The sequence below is a fragment of the Morone saxatilis genome, unplaced genomic scaffold, assembly GCF_004916995.1.
Source record: "Morone saxatilis isolate NCDOM2014 unplaced genomic scaffold, NCSU_SB_2.0 Contig2, whole genome shotgun sequence".
NCBI classification, from domain to species: Eukaryota; Metazoa; Chordata; class Actinopteri; family Moronidae; genus Morone; species Morone saxatilis.
This window is the reverse complement of record NW_023339762.1, coordinates 19,640,975-19,660,074: the sequence shown is the minus strand read 5'-3', so window position 1 is coordinate 19,660,074 and position 19,100 is coordinate 19,640,975. Positions and strand designations below refer to the sequence as shown.

Here is a 19,100-nt window from a genome sequence, read left to right as displayed (position 1 = left end):
TGCCCCCATTTCCTGTCAATCTTCAGCTGTCACTATCATAAAGGCAATAAAATTAAATTTCCTTACGTGATCCCCTTCCTCTGAACTAAGAACAAACAATATTTCTGGTGATACTCGGCTTTTTGTCCTGTTTATAACAAATACTGTTGGTAATTCAAGTTCCATTAAATCCACTTTATGAATAATTCTTACGACTCTTTTCTGTCATATAAACAATAGTTTTATGTTGGTCACTTACATGTTGCCCCACACTTCCACACAGTTGCTAAAATATGGCAAAATAAGTGCAGCAGTACATAATTTGCATTTCATTACAATCTAACAACGTAAAAACTTTTATTTATTTTATTTACTTTTGTTTTAGATGTGCTATATGAGATTTCCTTGTCAGTTCATCATCCAGTGTCACACCCAAATATCTGAGTGACACTATGCATCCAGTAGGGGGTGCTACAACACAGCTAGAGGATTTTGGAGGAAGCTGCGTTTTTATGTTGATGCCCCAGAGGATGAAGCAAGAAAGTCTGGGTTTTTTCCACTTTATCTGATTGAATTAAACTTATATTTCACTCTGTTTTACCCCTGGGAACTGCAAGTGATAGATAATTTCACACAACATTATAACAATACGTGTGTTTAGTGAGAGGTTTTGCTGCAGGTTAGTGTTTAGTTAATGTTTATAGTTTCATTAATTCTTCCTCAGATTCATTTACATGCATCGTCCTTTGCTCTCAATGAAAATGTCAGTTAACCAGGTGGCTTCATTAACTTCTCTCCCCTCTGAGGACAAATCTCTCCAAACATGTCAACTTGTGAGCGTCGAGCATTTTGGAGCTGAAGTTATTATCCGCAGAACGCCGTTAGCGTGCTCGCTTCTGTTTGCTGTACGCTTGTATATCCTGCAGAAACAACCTCCGATCCAGTGTGGGACAGACGGATTCGTTCCCACAGCTTCACATTTCCATAAGCAAATGTCAGACAACCTTATGACTCCCAGTTCACCTCTCCCTCCTTGTATACACACGTCTCCTCCTCACGCCTCCTGGCTCACCTCTTGTTCCAGTTCCTAGTTACAAAATGTCATTTTACATCAAATATAAAGTCTTCATGTAGCTGCATAGATAAATATTTAAATTGGTCTTTTATTTTAGTTGAGTACACACTTTCTCGTCACACACTCTCTGCCTGTTGTTCACTCAGGGTATGGGCGTCGAGAGCGACCAGGAGATCGTGCAGATGATCGGTACGGAAGAGCACGTCATGGCCAGCTTCGCCCCGAGCCTGGAGGAGTGTCAGAAAGCCCAGATCTTCACACAGACTCAGGTACCTCAGTGGTTCATGTGTGCCAGAGCGGGAGGTGTTGTGGTTCAAATCATTAATACAAAATTAAAGGAATGCACAGCTGATTTTACACATAAAAGTCATTTACTTGTCAAAGGGAATCCTACTTAGCCTCAGGAGGGAGCTTTAATTATCTTCTCATCTGGATTTACAAAGACGATGTCAATAATGTAGTCACTGTATCAAAACAGAGAAGCCTCAATGGCTCATTCTGTTTTAAACAATGTACATCAAAGGGTGAAAATTAACCTGGTAATGATAATAAATGATAATGCAAAAATTAGTCTGCATAGAAATTAGAAGACAAAAAAAGAAAGACACAATATAATTCAGACTAATAACAGAAACTCTGTGGTACAGTATGGGGGGTGGAGTTTGAACGGTGTGGGGCATTTACCAGTCAGGGAGGGTTTAGTGAATAGATGCAATCTGTTGCATTATGGGAAATGTAGGATCCAGTATTTTTTAAACCTTACCTGTACAGGTGCTAAACTTCACTATATCTCTGCCTGCATCAGTTTTGACCCTTGTCACTCCCACTTTCACTGGAAACCCAGAAACGGCTTGCCTGGCTCTGTCCAACAGTAAGAAAATCCACCTACCAGCTCACTAATTGGATTCTCCGCTGGTTGCTCGGCAACCTCACTGTCACGACAAAACTCAGGAAGTCACATAACCCCCCGAAAAACCAAAACCTGTTGTTTTGTTTTTTTTACTCTTTTTGATTTTGTTCATATCAAACAAACAACATGTGACAAGTTAATTAGTGAACTTCAGAGATGATGATTTTGTTACCATTAGATAAGAGCCAGGCTAACGGTTTCCCCCTGTTTCCAGTCTTTGTGCTAAGCTAAGCTAACAGACTACATATTTATCTCACAGGCTTGACAGTGGTCATCTTCTTATCTGTCTCTCAGCTAGACAGTCAATAAGCATATTTCTTAAAGTGTGAAAATATTAAGGACATTTAAAAAAAAAAAAAAACATGTATCATGACTCAACAGATTAACGTTCCTCTGTTATGAATCAAATAAAAAAATAATTTTTGAAGCGTTTGTGTAAAACAAAAACGTCAGAGAAATCATGCTTGTTCAGAATAATTCATTAGAACAACATAAATTTGTAGATTGATAACGTATCATTACCGTGGATTCTGCTGGAAGTCAATAAAGGAGGAGATTGAATTATCAGTCCGCCCTAATATGCCCATTAACTTTGTCTGAGGAGCAGGACGTTGTTGTTCAGACACAGAAACAAGCGGCTCCTGCCTGTCAACAGAAGGTATTTTTCTTTGTCTCCCTGTCATCAAACGACTAAGGTTTTGTCTTACCAGCCAGTTAAGTAATGCTTTTCATGGGTTATTCAGGAGGCCCACGTGTTTTCTTTGACATCTACAGATGAATGCAATCGGCCAATTTGTTTTTCATAAAGATTATGTTGTTAGACGAACCACTGATGCATTGATGAGGCCATATTTGCTTCCTAGCAACCGGTCGCCGCAACCCTCATGTTCCTCTGTCTGCCAGCCTCCATGATGTCTTTTCATGGTATTCATTGGGTCATTGTATTGTGCACAATGACGCCTAAATCTATATAATTAAAGGCAGATAAGGCTTAAGAAACATTGTTATCAGATTATGATCAGTAATCTGCCTGAACCAAATTTTGACTGTCATTTTTTTCCCAGTCATATATACTTAGACTTATACTTAAGATTTAAAGACACAAAACTTTATCAATTAATATATTTTTTCATTTCTCTGAATTCGACATTAACCTGTTTTTTTGTAACAGTTGTCCTCGGGATATTAATGGATACATATGTTATATATATTTATGGTTTATCATTGTGGACAGAGTGGGTGGTCTTTAAGGCTTCAGCCTCATTAACCTTTGACATTTCTGTAGATCTGTAGAGGCTCCAAAGGAACACTGAGTCAGGTGTGTGTGTGTGTGTGTGTCTGTGTGTCTGTGTGTCTGTGAGAGAGAGAGAGAGAGAGAGTGTGCACGCGCGCATGTGTGCGTGTGTGTGAGTGCGCATTATGCCCTTTGTGATTCACTTGACCTCCCACAACCGGATACATTTTCTCCTTCTCTTGAAAATTCAACACATATACATTTACAATAACACCAAAAAGCCTTTAAATGCAGCAGTTAATGAATATATTTCTAACTTAACAATTGACCACAGCTGGGTGTCGAACCCTTAATATATTTTTAATACCAAATCAAGTTGCTTGAGTATCAAAAGTTGTGCGGCGTCCTGCTGTCTGAGTTGTTTAAGACTGACCACGTAATCACAACGTCCCCTGTTTTACATTTGTTGCATTTTCTCCCTCCTCTCTTTCTCCTCATTATCTGTCACTTTTCTACTGTCTGGTGTCAAAAACAAGATAAAATGTCCCCAAAAACACCTTAATAACATCTAAACTAAATCTAACTTGAGACCATATTTTATAAAGTTGTTAAATCAACACTGATGCATCAAGTTGTTTGACATATTTAATTTGAGTGTAATAAAAGGGTTAAAAATTTGTATCTTCTGGTCCAATTATCAGACTATTGGAGTAAAATATTTAAAACTCTGCAAAATGCAATTGATGTAATAATTCTCTCGATCCATTTACAGCAACGTTTTGATGACGTCTGTATGTCTTTGTCTTGGCTTTCACTACTTTACTGGTTAGAATTTAAAGGTTGGATCAAGGAGGTATTGAACTGTATCAGGATCACATAAAGTCTTTGACACTTGTGCTTGATGCTGAGGATGATCACCCCACATCCCGTCCCCCTCTTCCATTTTCATTTATGATCTTCTTTTTTTTGTTTTTTGTTGATGCTCCTGTAAAGGTCCTTGTTGATCAGAGGTTGGATTGATTGTTTGCTTTTTGCAGATGTTTTAACGTAAGTTTGAAGTAAAATGTTAATTTTCCCCAAACTGAGTAATCCAATTATTGTTTTGTACACTTTGAAAGTCAGGTATCACATTGGCACCAGTATCTAGGCCTGTGGAGTAACAGATTATATTTAACTGAGTTGCGTAATCAGAAAGATGTAATCAGATTACAGTTGCATTTGGTAAACATGGGGATTATTAGCAGGATTAGGTTTTAAAATAAATCAGTTTTTCTTTATTACACTGAGCAGAGGACACATTTTTGATGCTAATAATCTTGATTTCCATTTTCTTTTCTAAAGTTACATTGTGATTTGCATATTTGGTGTTGAGGTGATCCAAAAGTAACAAAGTAATCAGGTTATTTTACTTGGATTAAATTACTGGCAAAATTTTTTAACAGGTAATTTGTATCAGATAACATTTTTAAAGTAACCCTCCCAACCCCAAATATCCTGTTGACTGCTCTCTCTCTGACTGCTGCTGTATCTTCTGCTCTGTGTTTCAGGCTCTCAGGTACCTCGGGAATAAAGTGCGGAGACAGCGCATGTGGGGAGGTCCCAAGAAGACCAAGATGGAGGAGGCTCGAGAGCTTTTGGCGTCTCTTATCCTCACACACGTTCCTGTACGTTAACTGACAGACAAGAATTGGGGATTACACTCAAGTATATCCCACAACGTCTAATCATTCGTATTCTGTCTGTAGGTCAAAGAGTTTAACTTTCGGGCAAAGTGTATTTACCTGGCTGTGATGGTGCGGAGGGTGATCCTGGCTCAAGGGGACAACAAGGTGGACGACAGAGATTACTATGGAAACAAACGTCTCGAGTTGGCCGGACAGGTAAGCCTCTATGCACCTGTCCTCCATGTGGTCTCATTCACTGCTCGTACGATGCCATATTTAATCTGCCATTCAGCCATTACGTGTCAAAAACACAAAGCATGAACAACTAAGCAACAGGAACATTATAAATGAGCCAGAGTTTAGTTCTGACTTCAAAAGTCAATGAAAGGTGTTTACTACCTTTTCTTTACTCGGTGAGCCTCTAGAAAACTAAACAGGCTTGATGCTTATTAATAACACACGGATAGAAAAGTACCAATAACGCTCACATGCTTTAGTGCGAATGGATCACAGCATTGCTCCAACCCTGATCTCTCACCTGCATCTTTGTTTTTGCCTCCTTCTTTTAATAAGACTCATTATTTTTCTACAGCTTTGTTTTCCCCTGTTTTGTTTTCATCCCCCCCTCCCTCCTCCACTCCCCCTGTATTTCAGCCTGGCTTTGTCAGGAGAGATATGCGGTGGCACCAAAATCCAGAGGCTGTGGAAGCATGGGGATTTTTCAGCACCGTGACAATAGAATTGCTGCCTTGACTGGAGCGATTGAGCTAATCCGCAGGCCCGGCTCTGATAATGTAATTACTGCTGTCTTAAGGCCTTTAATTTCCCCCCCAACCTGCTCTGTATAAGGAGCAGGAGATGGGAAGGAGGGGGGGGGCACAGAGCCCTCTTTCAATAGGGGGCTTACACACTAACAACGGCAGCAATCTCCTCACTCTCCAATTATGGTTCCCTGACATTCAACTAATTGGCCTGGCTGCGCAACGGAAGCTTAATTTCTTTATTAATTTTAAGCAGCGCTGCCTGTTTGTTTTGATGTATGCTAATGCACAGGGTGGGTGGGGGTTGTGAGAGAGGTTGCCTCCTGTAGGCCTGGCGGTGGAGGACATGGACCTGGGATGGAGGCCAGGTCAGGCTTATCAGTGAGCTGGCACACCTGGTTATTAAATCAAACTGTAAAAGCACCACAGCACTGATAGACAGATGTAGGGTGCTAGGACATCTGAGAGACTGTGTGAAAACGCAGTGACGACTGATTGACTCCACATATAGCTTGGAGACTTAACAAGTGAATCATATCTATAAAAAAAACCTTCTTAACCAAAGTCTCTTTCTCTTTTCCTTCTAGCTCCTGTCTCTACTGTTTGAAGATCTCTTTAAGAAGTTCAACTCTGAACTGAAGAAAATTGCTGACCAAATCATCCCCAAGCAGCGAGCAGCTCAGTTTGATGTGGTGAAGCACATGCGGCAGGACCAGATCACCAACGGCATGGTCAATGCCATATCCACGGTGAGTGTGCGCAAGTTTCCTGTGGAGGAACCTGATTTAAATCTTTATTCCCACAAACATCTGGCCTGTAACACACTGGACCTTTTTAAATGATCTATATTAAAACAGGCATCATCTGAACTGAGACCACAAACCTCTACATATCACTATTGTTTATGACTGGTGGCTGAATCGTTGAATGAATCCACAGCATTTAATGTGACCTGTGATGATACATACTCCTTCAATCAATCAATTCAATCAAAACAGCAGTTTAAGCCTAACTAATATAATAATCTGTGAATTTCTGTCCACAGGGAAACTGGTCTCTGAAGAGATTCAAGATGGACCGTCAGGGTGTCACTCAGGTTCTGTCTCGTCTCTCCTACATTTCGGCTCTTGGCATGATGACCAGGATCTCCTCTCAGTTCGAGAAGACCAGGAAGGTCAGCGGGCCGCGCTCCCTGCAGCCGTCACAGTGGGGCATGCTGTGTCCGTCTGACACCCCTGAAGGAGAGGTGAGTGAGCTGCAGCAGCCACACCTAACCTGTTACTGCTGACCCGGTGAGGAGGTTATACTAATGACGTGCCAACAGGTCTCCACGTTGAATATCTAAATGCTGAAACAGTATCCCTCATGTAACAGAGCCTGATGCCCTCAAGCATTTCTATACAAAGTTATTTTTTGATTATTCTCAGTTTAATTTACGTTGATGATAACCGATAACCCGACAGTGATTTGACTGGACCATGTAGAAAAACAAGGTCTTCCTCTCTCTAAATTGATTAAAACTCAGTGTTTCATTTCAATTAATGTGATTTAACAATGTAATATGAAACTCCCTGCTCTCTGTTGACTAACAAGTACCATCGTTGGATTGTAATATGGTTTCATGATCCTTCAGGAATATAAATATCAAAAAGGCTTGAAGGCGTCGTCATACTAGGGCATTTGTTAATTGACTTTATTATTATTATATATTTATTTATTTATTATTGATGTGTTGACATTAAAGCAGCATTTTCTTAGATAAAAACACAGCTTTACCCGTATCCTGGTTCTAGACTACACTCAGAAAGAAAAGAGAGAGAGAGCTTGGAAAGCTAATATGACTTTCACAAAGATCTGTGGTGCTGCATTACTCCAATCAAAGAAGCATAACCTTTTGAAAATATCTGTACATGGTTTATATCGTTCTGGTTTGTAGGCTTGTGGTCTGGTGAAGAACCTGGCTCTGATGACCCACATCACCACCGACATGGAGGACGGTCCGATAATCAAACTGGCCTTCAACCTGGGAGTAGAGGACGTCAACCTCCTGTGCGGAGAGGAGCTCTCCTACCCGAGCGTCTTCCTCGTCTTCCTCAATGGTAAAACTCCTCCGCACTAGTAGAGCTTAATAAATAAACACAGAGGGAATTAACACTGGAATTAACACAACTCTGTTGCCTTAGATCACTTGAAAAGAAAGTCTAATCCTCCTTGTTTTGAATGCGTTGCTTATGAACATGAAGGGAAAATATTCTGTTTAGTTTACAGAAGACAATTTTGTATTTTGCAGGGAGGCTGATAAGTCATTAATTTCATGGCAGCAGTAGGTATTATTCTTGAGTCAGAACATGGCCCCTTAATTACTGTATATGTTTGTCTTGCCACTGATAACTGTCAAATTATATTAGCTGCCATACCATTTAATTAGTTTGTAGCAGCAGGTGTCAAAGCCCTTCACTGCAAATGTGCCCTCACACAGAGGCAGAGCACAGTGTCTCCTCTGTTCTCCAGTCATTTGTCTGTCAGACTTGATATGAACAAACCCCTGCAGGCAGTTTGAGGTCTGCTTTCACCAGCTGTGCAGGTTCAGAGTTACTCTACTGTATACGCACCCTCTGTTTCTTTGCATGTAAACTTTGTGGATGAGATGTCACAGTTTAACCCAAAAGTAGTCATATTATCTGCTGCAACTTTTTGATCCATTAGGCGATTGACAAAAGGAAAGGCAGTTATATTTATAAAGTATGTTTCATAAACAAAGGTAGATTCAATGTGCTGTACAATGTAGTTAAAAGCAAAAGATGAAATAACACAATTCAAAGTTAAAACACATTTAAAACAATAGAATTATAAAAAGCATAATAAAAATAGATAGATCTATATAAAAGTAGGACAAAACAGGAATAAAAACAAATACATTTAAATAGTAAACAGCAATAGTAATAACTGTGCTTTTACTATTTAAATGTATCTTTTATAATTTGCCTTGAGTTTTCAGTCTGGATTTAAAAACTGTAATGGTTGAGGTATTCCTAGATCATCAGGCAAAAAATTAAAGGCCTGCAGGTTTTATTGTTGACTAATGATTTGAGTCCAAATTTGCTGCTTCCCTTTTTCTTATATGATAGAAACATAATATATTAGTGTATATATTGTCTTTCAGACTGAAGACGTAATGAGCATTTTTCACTTTTCTCTGACATTTCCAAGTTCAGTTCAAGACCTTTAATTGTCCCTTAGGGGCAATTGATTTTGCTGCAGTGGCAATAAAAAAAATAACAACAGCAGCAACACAGGGTGAGACATATGGATAAAAATAAAAAGCCGCTCATACATGACTGCATATATTAAAACACATTAAAAAACGTCAGTACAAGGTCAAGTACGCATTAGTGATCTGGTAGAGATATGTTAATGTTTTGGTTGAAACCTTTAAACACAAACTTGTAAACACAATCAGGAAGGATCATGATCACTGTTAAACTAAGAAATAAACATCTGTTTTTTCACTCTCAAAGACCCACTGGCTTACGACATCCAGAAACTGACACAAATGACAGGATCAGTGATGACAGTACTAATCAGTAATTAGACTGAGAGATCGATCTTCTCATCCAGCTGTTACTCCGTTACAGAACTGACTCATTCACATGTTGCAGGACAAAATCTGTCTTAAAGACTGATACAGTATACACTGAGAGGTGATGATGGGTAACATCATCAGTGTCTGTAGTTATTTAAATATGTCAGATATGTGCATTGTCTCTATCTTTATGTCCATTTGTCTGTCTAAAAGTCTTTTATTATGTCAACAGGAAACATTCTTGGTGTCATTCGAGATCATCATAAGCTGGTCAGCACCTTCAGACTGATGCGCAGGGCAGGTTTTATCAACGAGTTTGTGTCCATTTCCACCAACTTGACCGACCGCTGCGTCTACATCTCCTCTGATGGAGGTCGTCTCTGCAGGTGGGAAAGTTTGGACCTGGACTTTCTGCACAAGGCACAAAAAATAAATGCTACAGGACACATTTTGTTATCCAGAATTACACACACAGGTCTTTGTATGACATATTTACTCATGTGGAAATGATTTTCTAAGAATGTTCTTGTTTAACCACAAAGAATATGGGAGAAGTGACTCATTAGTAGTTTGAAAGTGTTTCCTTCGTATTGTTGTTCTGTATCAGGCCGTACATCATAGTGAAGAAGGGACAGCCGATGGTGAAAAACAAACACATTGAAGATCTGTCACAGGGCTACAGGTGAGGCTGGGAGTCAGGAGAAACTGCTTAATTTTAAAGAGCGTATTTGTGTGCAGTTAGGTAAGTAGATAATTTCGGAAACAAACTCTTCTTGACTCTAGAAACTTTGAGGACTTTCTGCACGAGGGCCTGGTGGAGTACCTGGATGTCAATGAGGAGAATGACTGTCAGATCGCCCTTTATGAACACATGATTTCCAAGTGAGTAACACATTATTCACCTGATGGGGGGGGGGGGAGGTTCTTCTGATTTGCTTTAGTCATTTACGCTGGTTTCACTGCCTCTTTTTATTTGTTTCTAATTTCCGTAGAGACACGACACACTTGGAGATCGAGCCCTTCACGCTGCTCGGGGTGTGTGCTGGCCTCATTCCCTACCCCCACCATAACCAGTCACCCAGGAACACATACCAGTGCGCTATGGGCAAGCAGGCCATGGGTAAGACTCAGCTGGGCAGGTAGCTTCAGTCAGCAGGCAGGGCATTAAACTGTGAAGATCTCAAATCCTTTCTCAAACATCCTCCAGTGTTTACTTCTGTGCATGCATACACACCAACACAGATAGTGACAGTAATTTAATCTTGCATTACCACTATTCTTAAGCCCCCTAAATCTGCTGGTTCAGAGTTTAGAGTTTTATTTGCACAAGTTAAAATCATACAAAAGGACATTAGAATAACAAACACTATAGATACAAGCAGCCTGCTGGTTCATCTCCCCCAAAAAACTCTGCTCCTGCTCCACTTCTTGTCAGAATACATTTGTATGTGTGATTGAGTGTTTTTTCCTTATGTGTGTGTCAGTGTGTGTATGCGCATGGACATCAAACATGGGGCGCTTGCGTAGGTCCCCTTTTGTACTGTGTGTGTGCGGAGGCCCTTTCCCTGCCAGTCACCCAGAGTGTCATTAGCAATTCATTGTGTCTGCTCTGGCTGTGCTCAGGGGGTCAGTGTGCTCAGCTGCGAAAGACCACAGAGTGCGCACCCGCAGCTCCTTGGTAACCAAAAACTTCCCCAAACGGCCCTGCTAACATTCGTAAGCACCGCGGTAAACCCCCCCACCCCACCCCACTGCTTTACCTCCATCCGTCCCTTCCTCCCCTCCCCCCATTATTACAAAAACACAGACTGGAACTATATTTGGCCCAATATCCTCTCCCTTGTCTGTTTTGTGTGGCTCGGCCCTATACATGTGCAAATCCGGTTGTGTGGCTCGGGCCCATTATCACAGACTCTTGTGCTTGTAGCCTGATTGTGAAGTAATAGCATCTGACAAATGTCAAGGCTTCCAGGGAGGCCAGGCTTTATGCCATAACTCTTCTCGTTCCTGCGCTCTGCCACTCTGAGATGGTCCTAACTAGGCATGACACATTAAATGCCTCTAAGCTGCTCTTATACTGGAATTTAATGGTACAATACATAGTTAACACTGGTAAGTTCCATATCAAAGGGTGAGTTACCAAAGTAACAGGACATTCGTCTACTCTCCATGTCCCCTCCCTCCAGGTACTATTGGCTACAATCAGAGGAATCGTATCGACACTCTGATGTACCTGCTGGCGTATCCTCAGAGGCCGATGGTCAAAACAAAAACCATCGAGCTGATTGACTTTGAGAAGCTGCCTGCTGGTCAGAACGCCACCGTGGCCGTGATGAGCTACAGCGGCTACGACATTGAGGACGCTCTGGTCCTCAACAAAGCGTCGCTTGACAGAGGTGAGAGGTAACAGGGAGCACGTAACAACCTATTTAGGCAACAGTCTCTTAAAGATTCTAATCTCTATGTGTCCCTCAGGATTTGGCCGGTGCCTCGTCTATAAAAACGCCAAGTGCACACTGCGGCGTTACACCAACCAGACCTTTGACAAGGTGATGGGGCCCATGCTGGATGCTGCCACACGAAAGCCCATCTGGAGGCACAGCATCCTGGATGCTGACGGGATCTGCTCCCCCGGTGAGTACCAGCAGGACCGGAAGAGACCCAGCATGCCTTGCTGCTCCAGTAAATGTGGCAGACTGTATCATTAATAATACCGCAGGATGCATCTATAACTGATGTCCAGTGTTTTACAGGTCGTCATTGGCTTGTCCCTGATGTTTTTCAGGTGTTGGACCCCAAAGTGAAATTATATAATTACTTAATAAACTTAAATACTAGCGAACGCATCGCAACTCGAGCAAAACTTTAATCATTTTATTCCAACATTGGAAATTTGTCTGTGACAGCGAAATTTTGTGTTGATGGACACACACACCACGACCTAATGAGGGACATTATTATGGTGCAATGAATTAACTAATACACTTCATGCCCTTGCCTACTTTTAATTGAAAGTTTCATAAGCAGATACTGACAGCTTTAAACAGTGCGGCATTTAAATTCCTTAAAAACAAAAATGTACTTGACAGTTAAAGATGCTCTTTCCACATTAAAGCACAGAGAAGCTTTCCACTTTCAGCAGATGAATGTGAAAACATCCTGCACAGTGAAGATCAAACATCCAACTGTAGGAACAAGAAGTAAAACATAAGGGAATTTAGTACAACCTCCCTAATACTCAAGTAGCCAAGCTGTGCATATTGTGTTAGAGCTACTACTTTTGTAGGTAGGTTGCTATTGGAGATGAATAAACAGGTTGAAAAGAAATAAAATATTCCATTTAAAGCTAATGCACTAGTAGCCGCACATCCAGGTGTGGGTTTTGAACAAAAGAACAAGTTTAACTCACAATCATGCAGTGGAGATGAAGGAAGAGGCTGTCTATCTGTGCACATCTGTCCTGCTGATCCAATTTTTAGACTCTTTTGGTTTCAGAAAGTAACTTTCTGGAGCACAAATGACTCCTTCTGCCAGATAATAGTCACATGAGACGCCATCCTAACACTGTGATAAACTGTGCGATGTATCTTGTGTGTGGCACAGGTGAGAGAGTGGAGAACAAGCAGGTGTTGGTGAACAAGTCCATGCCAACTGTCACCCAGACACCACTGGAGGGCAGTACCCAGCCAGGCCAGCCCCAGTACAGAGATGTGCCCATCAGGTGAGAGCACTTCAGCTCCCAACACCACGTCAACATGTTCACTGTGACCTCAGCGTGTGTCGCCTCGCTGTGAACTCACCTGTTCAGCTTCTGTATGTAGACTTTCTTCTTTTCTGTCATTCTCTCACTGCAGCTATAAGGGCTCAACGGACTCGTACATCGAGAAGGTCATGATCTCATCCAACGCTGAAGATGCCTTCCTCATCAAGATCCTCTTGAGGCAGACCAGGAGACCGGAGATAGGAGACAAGTTCAGCAGTCGGCACGGACAGAAAGGTGCCAGCCTTAACACTGTCTTCTCTCTGAAAATGGCCGGCATACTGACTCAAACCTAGAAGTGCACAATACAGAGGATTGCATTCATTTCACAGCTAGAGCCTCGAATTTGAACCTGTCATGAAAGATTGTAAATGACGGCAAAAAAAAAAAAAAAACCTGGTCGTCTCTGTGCTGGAGCATTTGTTGAGTCAAGTCCCAGTGGCTGTTGCTCTGTCACTGCCCCCCTGTCCTCATCTTTCAAGAGCTCTTTTCAATTAATTTGCTCTTTGTCCTGTGCCAGACTATGCAAATTTATTACACCCCAGCAGTATTCTGCTGCTACTGGAGAAAAAGTGTTTACAACCTCCATTGTTTTGCAGCACCTCCCCTATAGAGGGCTTGTATGATGTTTTAATCAAAAAGCTAACTGGCGCCATGCATAATTTACTCTCCTCATTAACGCCGTGGCCACTGGGCGGTCAGCTCAGGATGGGACAATGTCTTCTGTCTCAGATAGTGACGAAGAGAGAGGGGTCGCCGGGGGGTTAGCCGGAGGAGATCTGGATGGAAAGTCCCAGATGTGCAACTGATGGACGGATAGTTTTTAATCAGAGCTCTTTGAAGTCATGTAGAGGTGTTCAGAGTTACTTAAAAATTAAGGAAAGCTCATGAAACCTATTATTGTTGCTCCACTTGGGTTGTTTTTGTATGTAGAAATCACCACATTTTTCTTCTTTCACACATATTTTAAACCGAATCCTGTATGAAGGTTTTTATTATTTTATTAGAAGTAAATTTTGCTGCAACAATAGATCTCCCAGCTACTCATGACTAGTCTCATAAGTCCTGGTCAGCAGAGCAGAATAAGTTAATTATTTACCGGTCACACACACACACACACACACAGCTGTGGAGGTGGGGGAGGAGGTGGTGGGGTTGTCAGTAGTAGGGGCCCATTGTGCGAGCCGCCAGCGTGGAGCTGTATGAGCTGTGATGGAGGGCTCTGGACCCTTGCTGTTGTCTTGCCTTTCTCTGCTGATTTCATGCCTCTTTTATCATTCACTTTCACACAAAACAAACAACACCGAGGATGTCTGCTATGGGAACTAATGTAATCTTTCTGTTCAACTTCTCCTCCATTTTCCACTTTCATTCCTCCTCCTCTCTTTCCCTCTTTCATCCTACTTTTATCCTGATATCCAAACTCTCTTTTTTTTTTTTTTACTGCCTTTTATTTTCCTCTTTTACTTTTTCTTCTGGCCCTGCCGTACTCGCCTTTTCTCTTTTTCTTTTCACCGTCTTCCTGCTGTTGGATGACTTTCCAGTAAATCACTGCACTTGTTCCCAGTCGACATCCTGTTACTGCATCCTGTAAGGCTCAACAGTCTGCTGTGTCGCTGACTGGTCGGCTAATAGTGAATTTTTCCCACGTGCACGGATTCAATTTCTCCTCTCCAGTTGATCCCCCCCCACTTCCTCTGAGTTGAACTGAAAGTCATGGATGTGTAATCCTGGTCTCCCTGTCAGGCTAAGCACCTTTCTCCACTTCCTGCTCTCCTTCTCTTCTCCCCTCTTTCTCTTTTTTTGATTTGCAAATGGGTCTACAATCTGTTTACCCTGGCCAGGGAAGAGTGCTTCGGCCCCTCTGCAAACATTTGCACTCACACTTAAACTCCTGGCGACCAGGGTGCTCGTCCCCCACGTCATGTGAATCAAAAGACGACCCTGTCTGCCCACATGAGTATGGAAATGTCATGCTCCGCCAGAGGTCCACTGCAAGTCTCCCTGCATCAATACACACAGCACAAAGTTTTACTAGACGTTTGCTAAATTTGTGTGGTCAGTTAGGTTAGTGGGCAAAGATAGGGCTGCAAATAACAGTTATTTTCTTTACTTTAATGTCTTGATCATCGTTGAGTCTGTAACATGAAAAATTCTCCAAGTCCAAGGTGACATCTGACAAATATTTTAGATTTACAATGATTATAAATGGAGAAAAATAGAGAACTTTTGCTTGAAAAATTACCTAAAAAAAAAACTACTTTAATTGAAGATAAATCACTTTAAAGTGCTTCATTTTCTGTAGAAGTACAGTCATACTGTGATGTGTACAGATGTGCGCACTGACTTCAATATGTTTTTATTTTTCTGTCTGTGTGTGTGTCAGGTGTTTGTGGCCTCATCGTTCCACAGGAGGACATGCCATTCTGTGACTCGGGCATCTGTCCAGATATTATCATGAACCCTCACGGATATCCCTCCAGAATGACGGTACGACTCTTCACAACTCTCTTCTCAATAAATCAGAGCCCATGGTGATATATTCAGTTTACAGCTGCAACTAATGATTATTTTCATTAGTAATCAATAAGATAATTATGTTCTTGATTCATTGGTTTGTTTGGTCCTTCCCACAGCCCAAGATGACGTCTTCTCATGACTTTTGTCTGACCAACAAAATTCAGTTTAATTGAATTAAATTTGCCTAAAAAAAACAATTAATTATTATCAAAATAGTTGCAAATGATTTAATTGACTAATGTGTCAGAGTGTAACATGTAGCGTTTGTCCGGGAGGTCAAATCAACTCTTGTTTTGGTGAAAAGTTGGTCATTTGACACCTAATCCAAAACCTAGTACACAGTTGTTATTTGTGATTTTTGGCTGCGGGTTCAGTCTGAATCACCTCCGTCTCTGTGTTGACCGTCGCTCTTCATAAGTTTGTGTCCTCTCTTCTGAGACAAAACCCTCATTATCCCCGCTCCTCTCCTCTCTGGGTTATCATTGGCTTCCAGAGCACACGTCCATTGACACCGCCAAGCAGCAATCGTACTGTTCACAAACAGATATTTGTTGCTGCGGAGACGGCTGCCAGCGAAGCGGCCGCCTGTAGCAGTGTGTGGACGTTTTTTTTATCAAACACGCACAATACATCTGAACTGTAAGATGGTTGCTGAATGTGAATGACATGAAAACTTGGCCCCCGTTTCTGCCTGCTTTTATGTCCCTTACACTGTAAAAACTGGAGTGATCTTTACTGCTGAAGTTGTCAGTGCCAGCGTGTTTGCTCGCTGTGGTTGTCATGGAAAAGACTCAGAAATGTTTGGCTCGGGAGGATGTTTCTGTGGCCTGAGAGTGAAATGAGAGTAGGTGTTTCCTTTTATGTGATGGGGTCAGGGGTCCTCTGGGTGTGACCTCAGTGGAATTGTCGAAATCAGTCATCCTTAGACTGCTGGTCCCACCCCGAGGGGTACATGTGTAATCTAATCTCACCCACAATATCAACATTTGGTGCCAGGAGAGAATGTAAATCACAAAGGATTTATGGTGTAAACAAAGCCATTGTTACATTTCTGTCTGATTCTGTCAGGTGGGAAAGTTGATTGAGCTGCTGGCTGGGAAGGCGGGAGTCCTGGACGGACGGTTTCACTACGGTACGGCCTTCGGAGGCAGCAAGGTGAAGGATGTGTGTGAGGATCTCATCCGTTATGGATACAACTACCAGGGCAAAGATTACGTCACTTCAGGAATCACTGGGTAATAAAGAGATCATGTCTCATCGCATTAAACACAGCTCACATACACACATTTTCCAAAGCATATCATATTTATAGGCGGATTTTCTTAATGGTTGTTTTCAGTTTTTTTTTTTTTATGTATTTTTGACGAAAACTAGCTTGTGTGGACAGAAAACTATAAAATCTGAATTTCCAACATATTGAACCCTTTTTTCAGACTCATGAAAGACTTTGTACTTTTTATTAAAAAGTTTGCAGCTGAAGCGCAACTTTTGTTTTTAATAATGAAAGAAATAAAAAAGTATTTCTTAATAAAATGTCCACGTTCACTTCAGACTGGAATTTGTTTATCTGGGCTGCACATAAGTGAACATTCATGGGTTTTGTTTGGAGACTTTCTTGTTGCTGTTTTCTTTCATACTGTCATACTTATCTTTTCATAATTTTTCTCTACTGTTTCAAATCTGCCTCCCAAAAGGAAAGATGGTGGTTTAGATTTTGAACAACATAGCTTGGCAGCCAGTGCAGGATGTCTGAGCTTCCCAGAGTCACCTGAATGCACCATCATTCTCATGGTGTTTAAAGCTGCCTCCGCTCCTTCATATATGAGAAAGTGTAACCAGGAAATGTTTGGTATTTTTACTGGATAAGTGACAGATTTTTCTCTTATTGGCTGTATTTTCTTTAGGGAACCTCTGGAGGCTTATATCTACTTTGGACCGGTGTATTATCAGAAACTGAAGCACATGGTCCTCGACAAAATGCACGCCAGAGCCCGAGGCCCCAGAGCTGTTCTCACCAGGTAAAATCAGTGGTCTTATTATAATTACATAGAACTAACATGTTATCTATTACACTAGTGATAGTATTATGCTTCTTGTGGAGATGTATGAAGGCTGTTCTGCAGTTAATCTTCACCAGTTTCCTCACGTGTTATCAATTGTAGTTTTATGTCAACGACTACATCCGAGACACAGAAGCAAGTCAAGGTTTTTGTCAGAAATAGTAAAAAATGTGAACTTTAAAAGCAGTTTGCATAACAAACTATTTTCTGTCTTCTGTTTCACCCATTTGTATTTTCCGAATGCGTCTGTCCTGCTTTCAGGCAGCCGACGGAGGGCCGCTCCAGAGACGGAGGTCTGCGTCTGGGAGAGATGGAACGTGATTGTCTGATCGGCTACGGAGCCAGTATGCTACTGCTGGAGCGCCTCATGATCTCCAGTGACGCTTTTGAGGTGGACGTGTGCGGACAGTGTGGCCTGTTGGGATACTCGGGGTGGTAAGTTAAAGGTTTTTCTTAGAAACCAGTGTACGGGCTAAACTTTTTAACTCTAACTCTTTGTATGAAACACCCTGGAACAATCGATGTGAGAACTTTTCATCACATGATCCAGTTTGTATTAACACATACCGAAAGACACCATAGCATTTCTCAACAAAACTCCCCGCTCCCCGGTAGCCGTTAAGTGTAATTACCTGTGTTGTGTTTAGATGTCCGTGCAGTGATTAAATGTCTATCCTGTGGTAATGTTGTGTGTATATGTGTATGTACAGAAGGTGGCAACAAATTTCCTAAAAAGGACAATAAAGAATCTATCTATCATTGTCTTTTTCAGGAAAATGTTTCTTAAACAGCTTAACATCTGTATCTTTATGGATTATCATTTCTACATCAGCCCTACTGTAACTGGGCTCTCATTGGCTACTGACTCTAAATCTCTGGCCATTGATCACCACAAGGTGAAGCTGGACAATAAACAGAGAGTTTACTAATCCAATATTAGGAGAGAACTTTCCCCAGGTGTTCTCAAGAGCTCATCTCCCAATAGTGTTGTGCAACATAATGAGTGCTTCTGCTTAAACAGTTGTAGATCTGGAAGATGTTTTATCTTATAATGCAGACTACTGTCGCCTGGATGAATACAGTACAGTCATCAGTCCTCTGGTTTGTCTCCAGTCTGATTCTCAGTTTGTTTTTATCTTCCAGGTGTCACTATTGTAAGTCTTCATGCCACGTTTCCTCCCTGCGTATCCCGTACGCCTGCAAGCTGCTGTTCCAGGAGCTTCAGTCCATGAACATCATCCCGCGACTCAAACTGTCGCGCTACAACGACTGACCAGGACTGGGACAGAAACACAGTCTGTGTGAGTGAAAGGTTTTGAGTTAGAGATTTAATTTACAAAGTCGGAAACGGATTCCTTTGTAAAAAAGGCTAAAAGCTTTAAAAAAAAGAAGACATTTTTGTTGGTGTTCACAAACTAAAACAATGTGAAGTTTCTCATTTATGTTGATACCTTCTCACCATTATGCTCTTTGTATGTGTACATAATAAACACAAAACCATTGTTTCGTAATCAGCTGCTGTGTGTGGTACTATGTGATTACTTCTAACTTAAT

General features: G+C 41.4%; 1 protein-coding gene across 1 annotated transcript in view; it reads left to right on the top strand.

Moving 5' to 3' along the window:
* Nucleotides 1-19,057, top strand: part of polr3b (polymerase (RNA) III (DNA directed) polypeptide B) — a gene marked incomplete at its 5' end in the record, with an annotated part of 21,809 nt that extends 2,752 nt beyond the window's left edge. Inside the window, 19 exon segments of the mRNA XM_035665166.1 lie at nt 1,201-1,323; nt 4,746-4,862; nt 4,944-5,078; nt 6,211-6,372; nt 6,669-6,869; nt 7,560-7,722; nt 9,439-9,592; nt 9,814-9,888; nt 9,990-10,088; nt 10,199-10,326; nt 11,393-11,602; nt 11,682-11,840; nt 12,810-12,927; nt 13,061-13,203; nt 15,353-15,456; nt 16,555-16,721; nt 17,391-17,504; nt 17,808-17,981; nt 18,690-19,057. Of these exon segments, the coding sequence (XP_035521059.1) occupies nt 1,201-1,323; nt 4,746-4,862; nt 4,944-5,078; nt 6,211-6,372; nt 6,669-6,869; nt 7,560-7,722; nt 9,439-9,592; nt 9,814-9,888; nt 9,990-10,088; nt 10,199-10,326; nt 11,393-11,602; nt 11,682-11,840; nt 12,810-12,927; nt 13,061-13,203; nt 15,353-15,456; nt 16,555-16,721; nt 17,391-17,504; nt 17,808-17,981; nt 18,690-18,819 (2,676 nt within the window).
* Between the last annotated feature and the right edge of the window lie 43 nt (nt 19,058-19,100).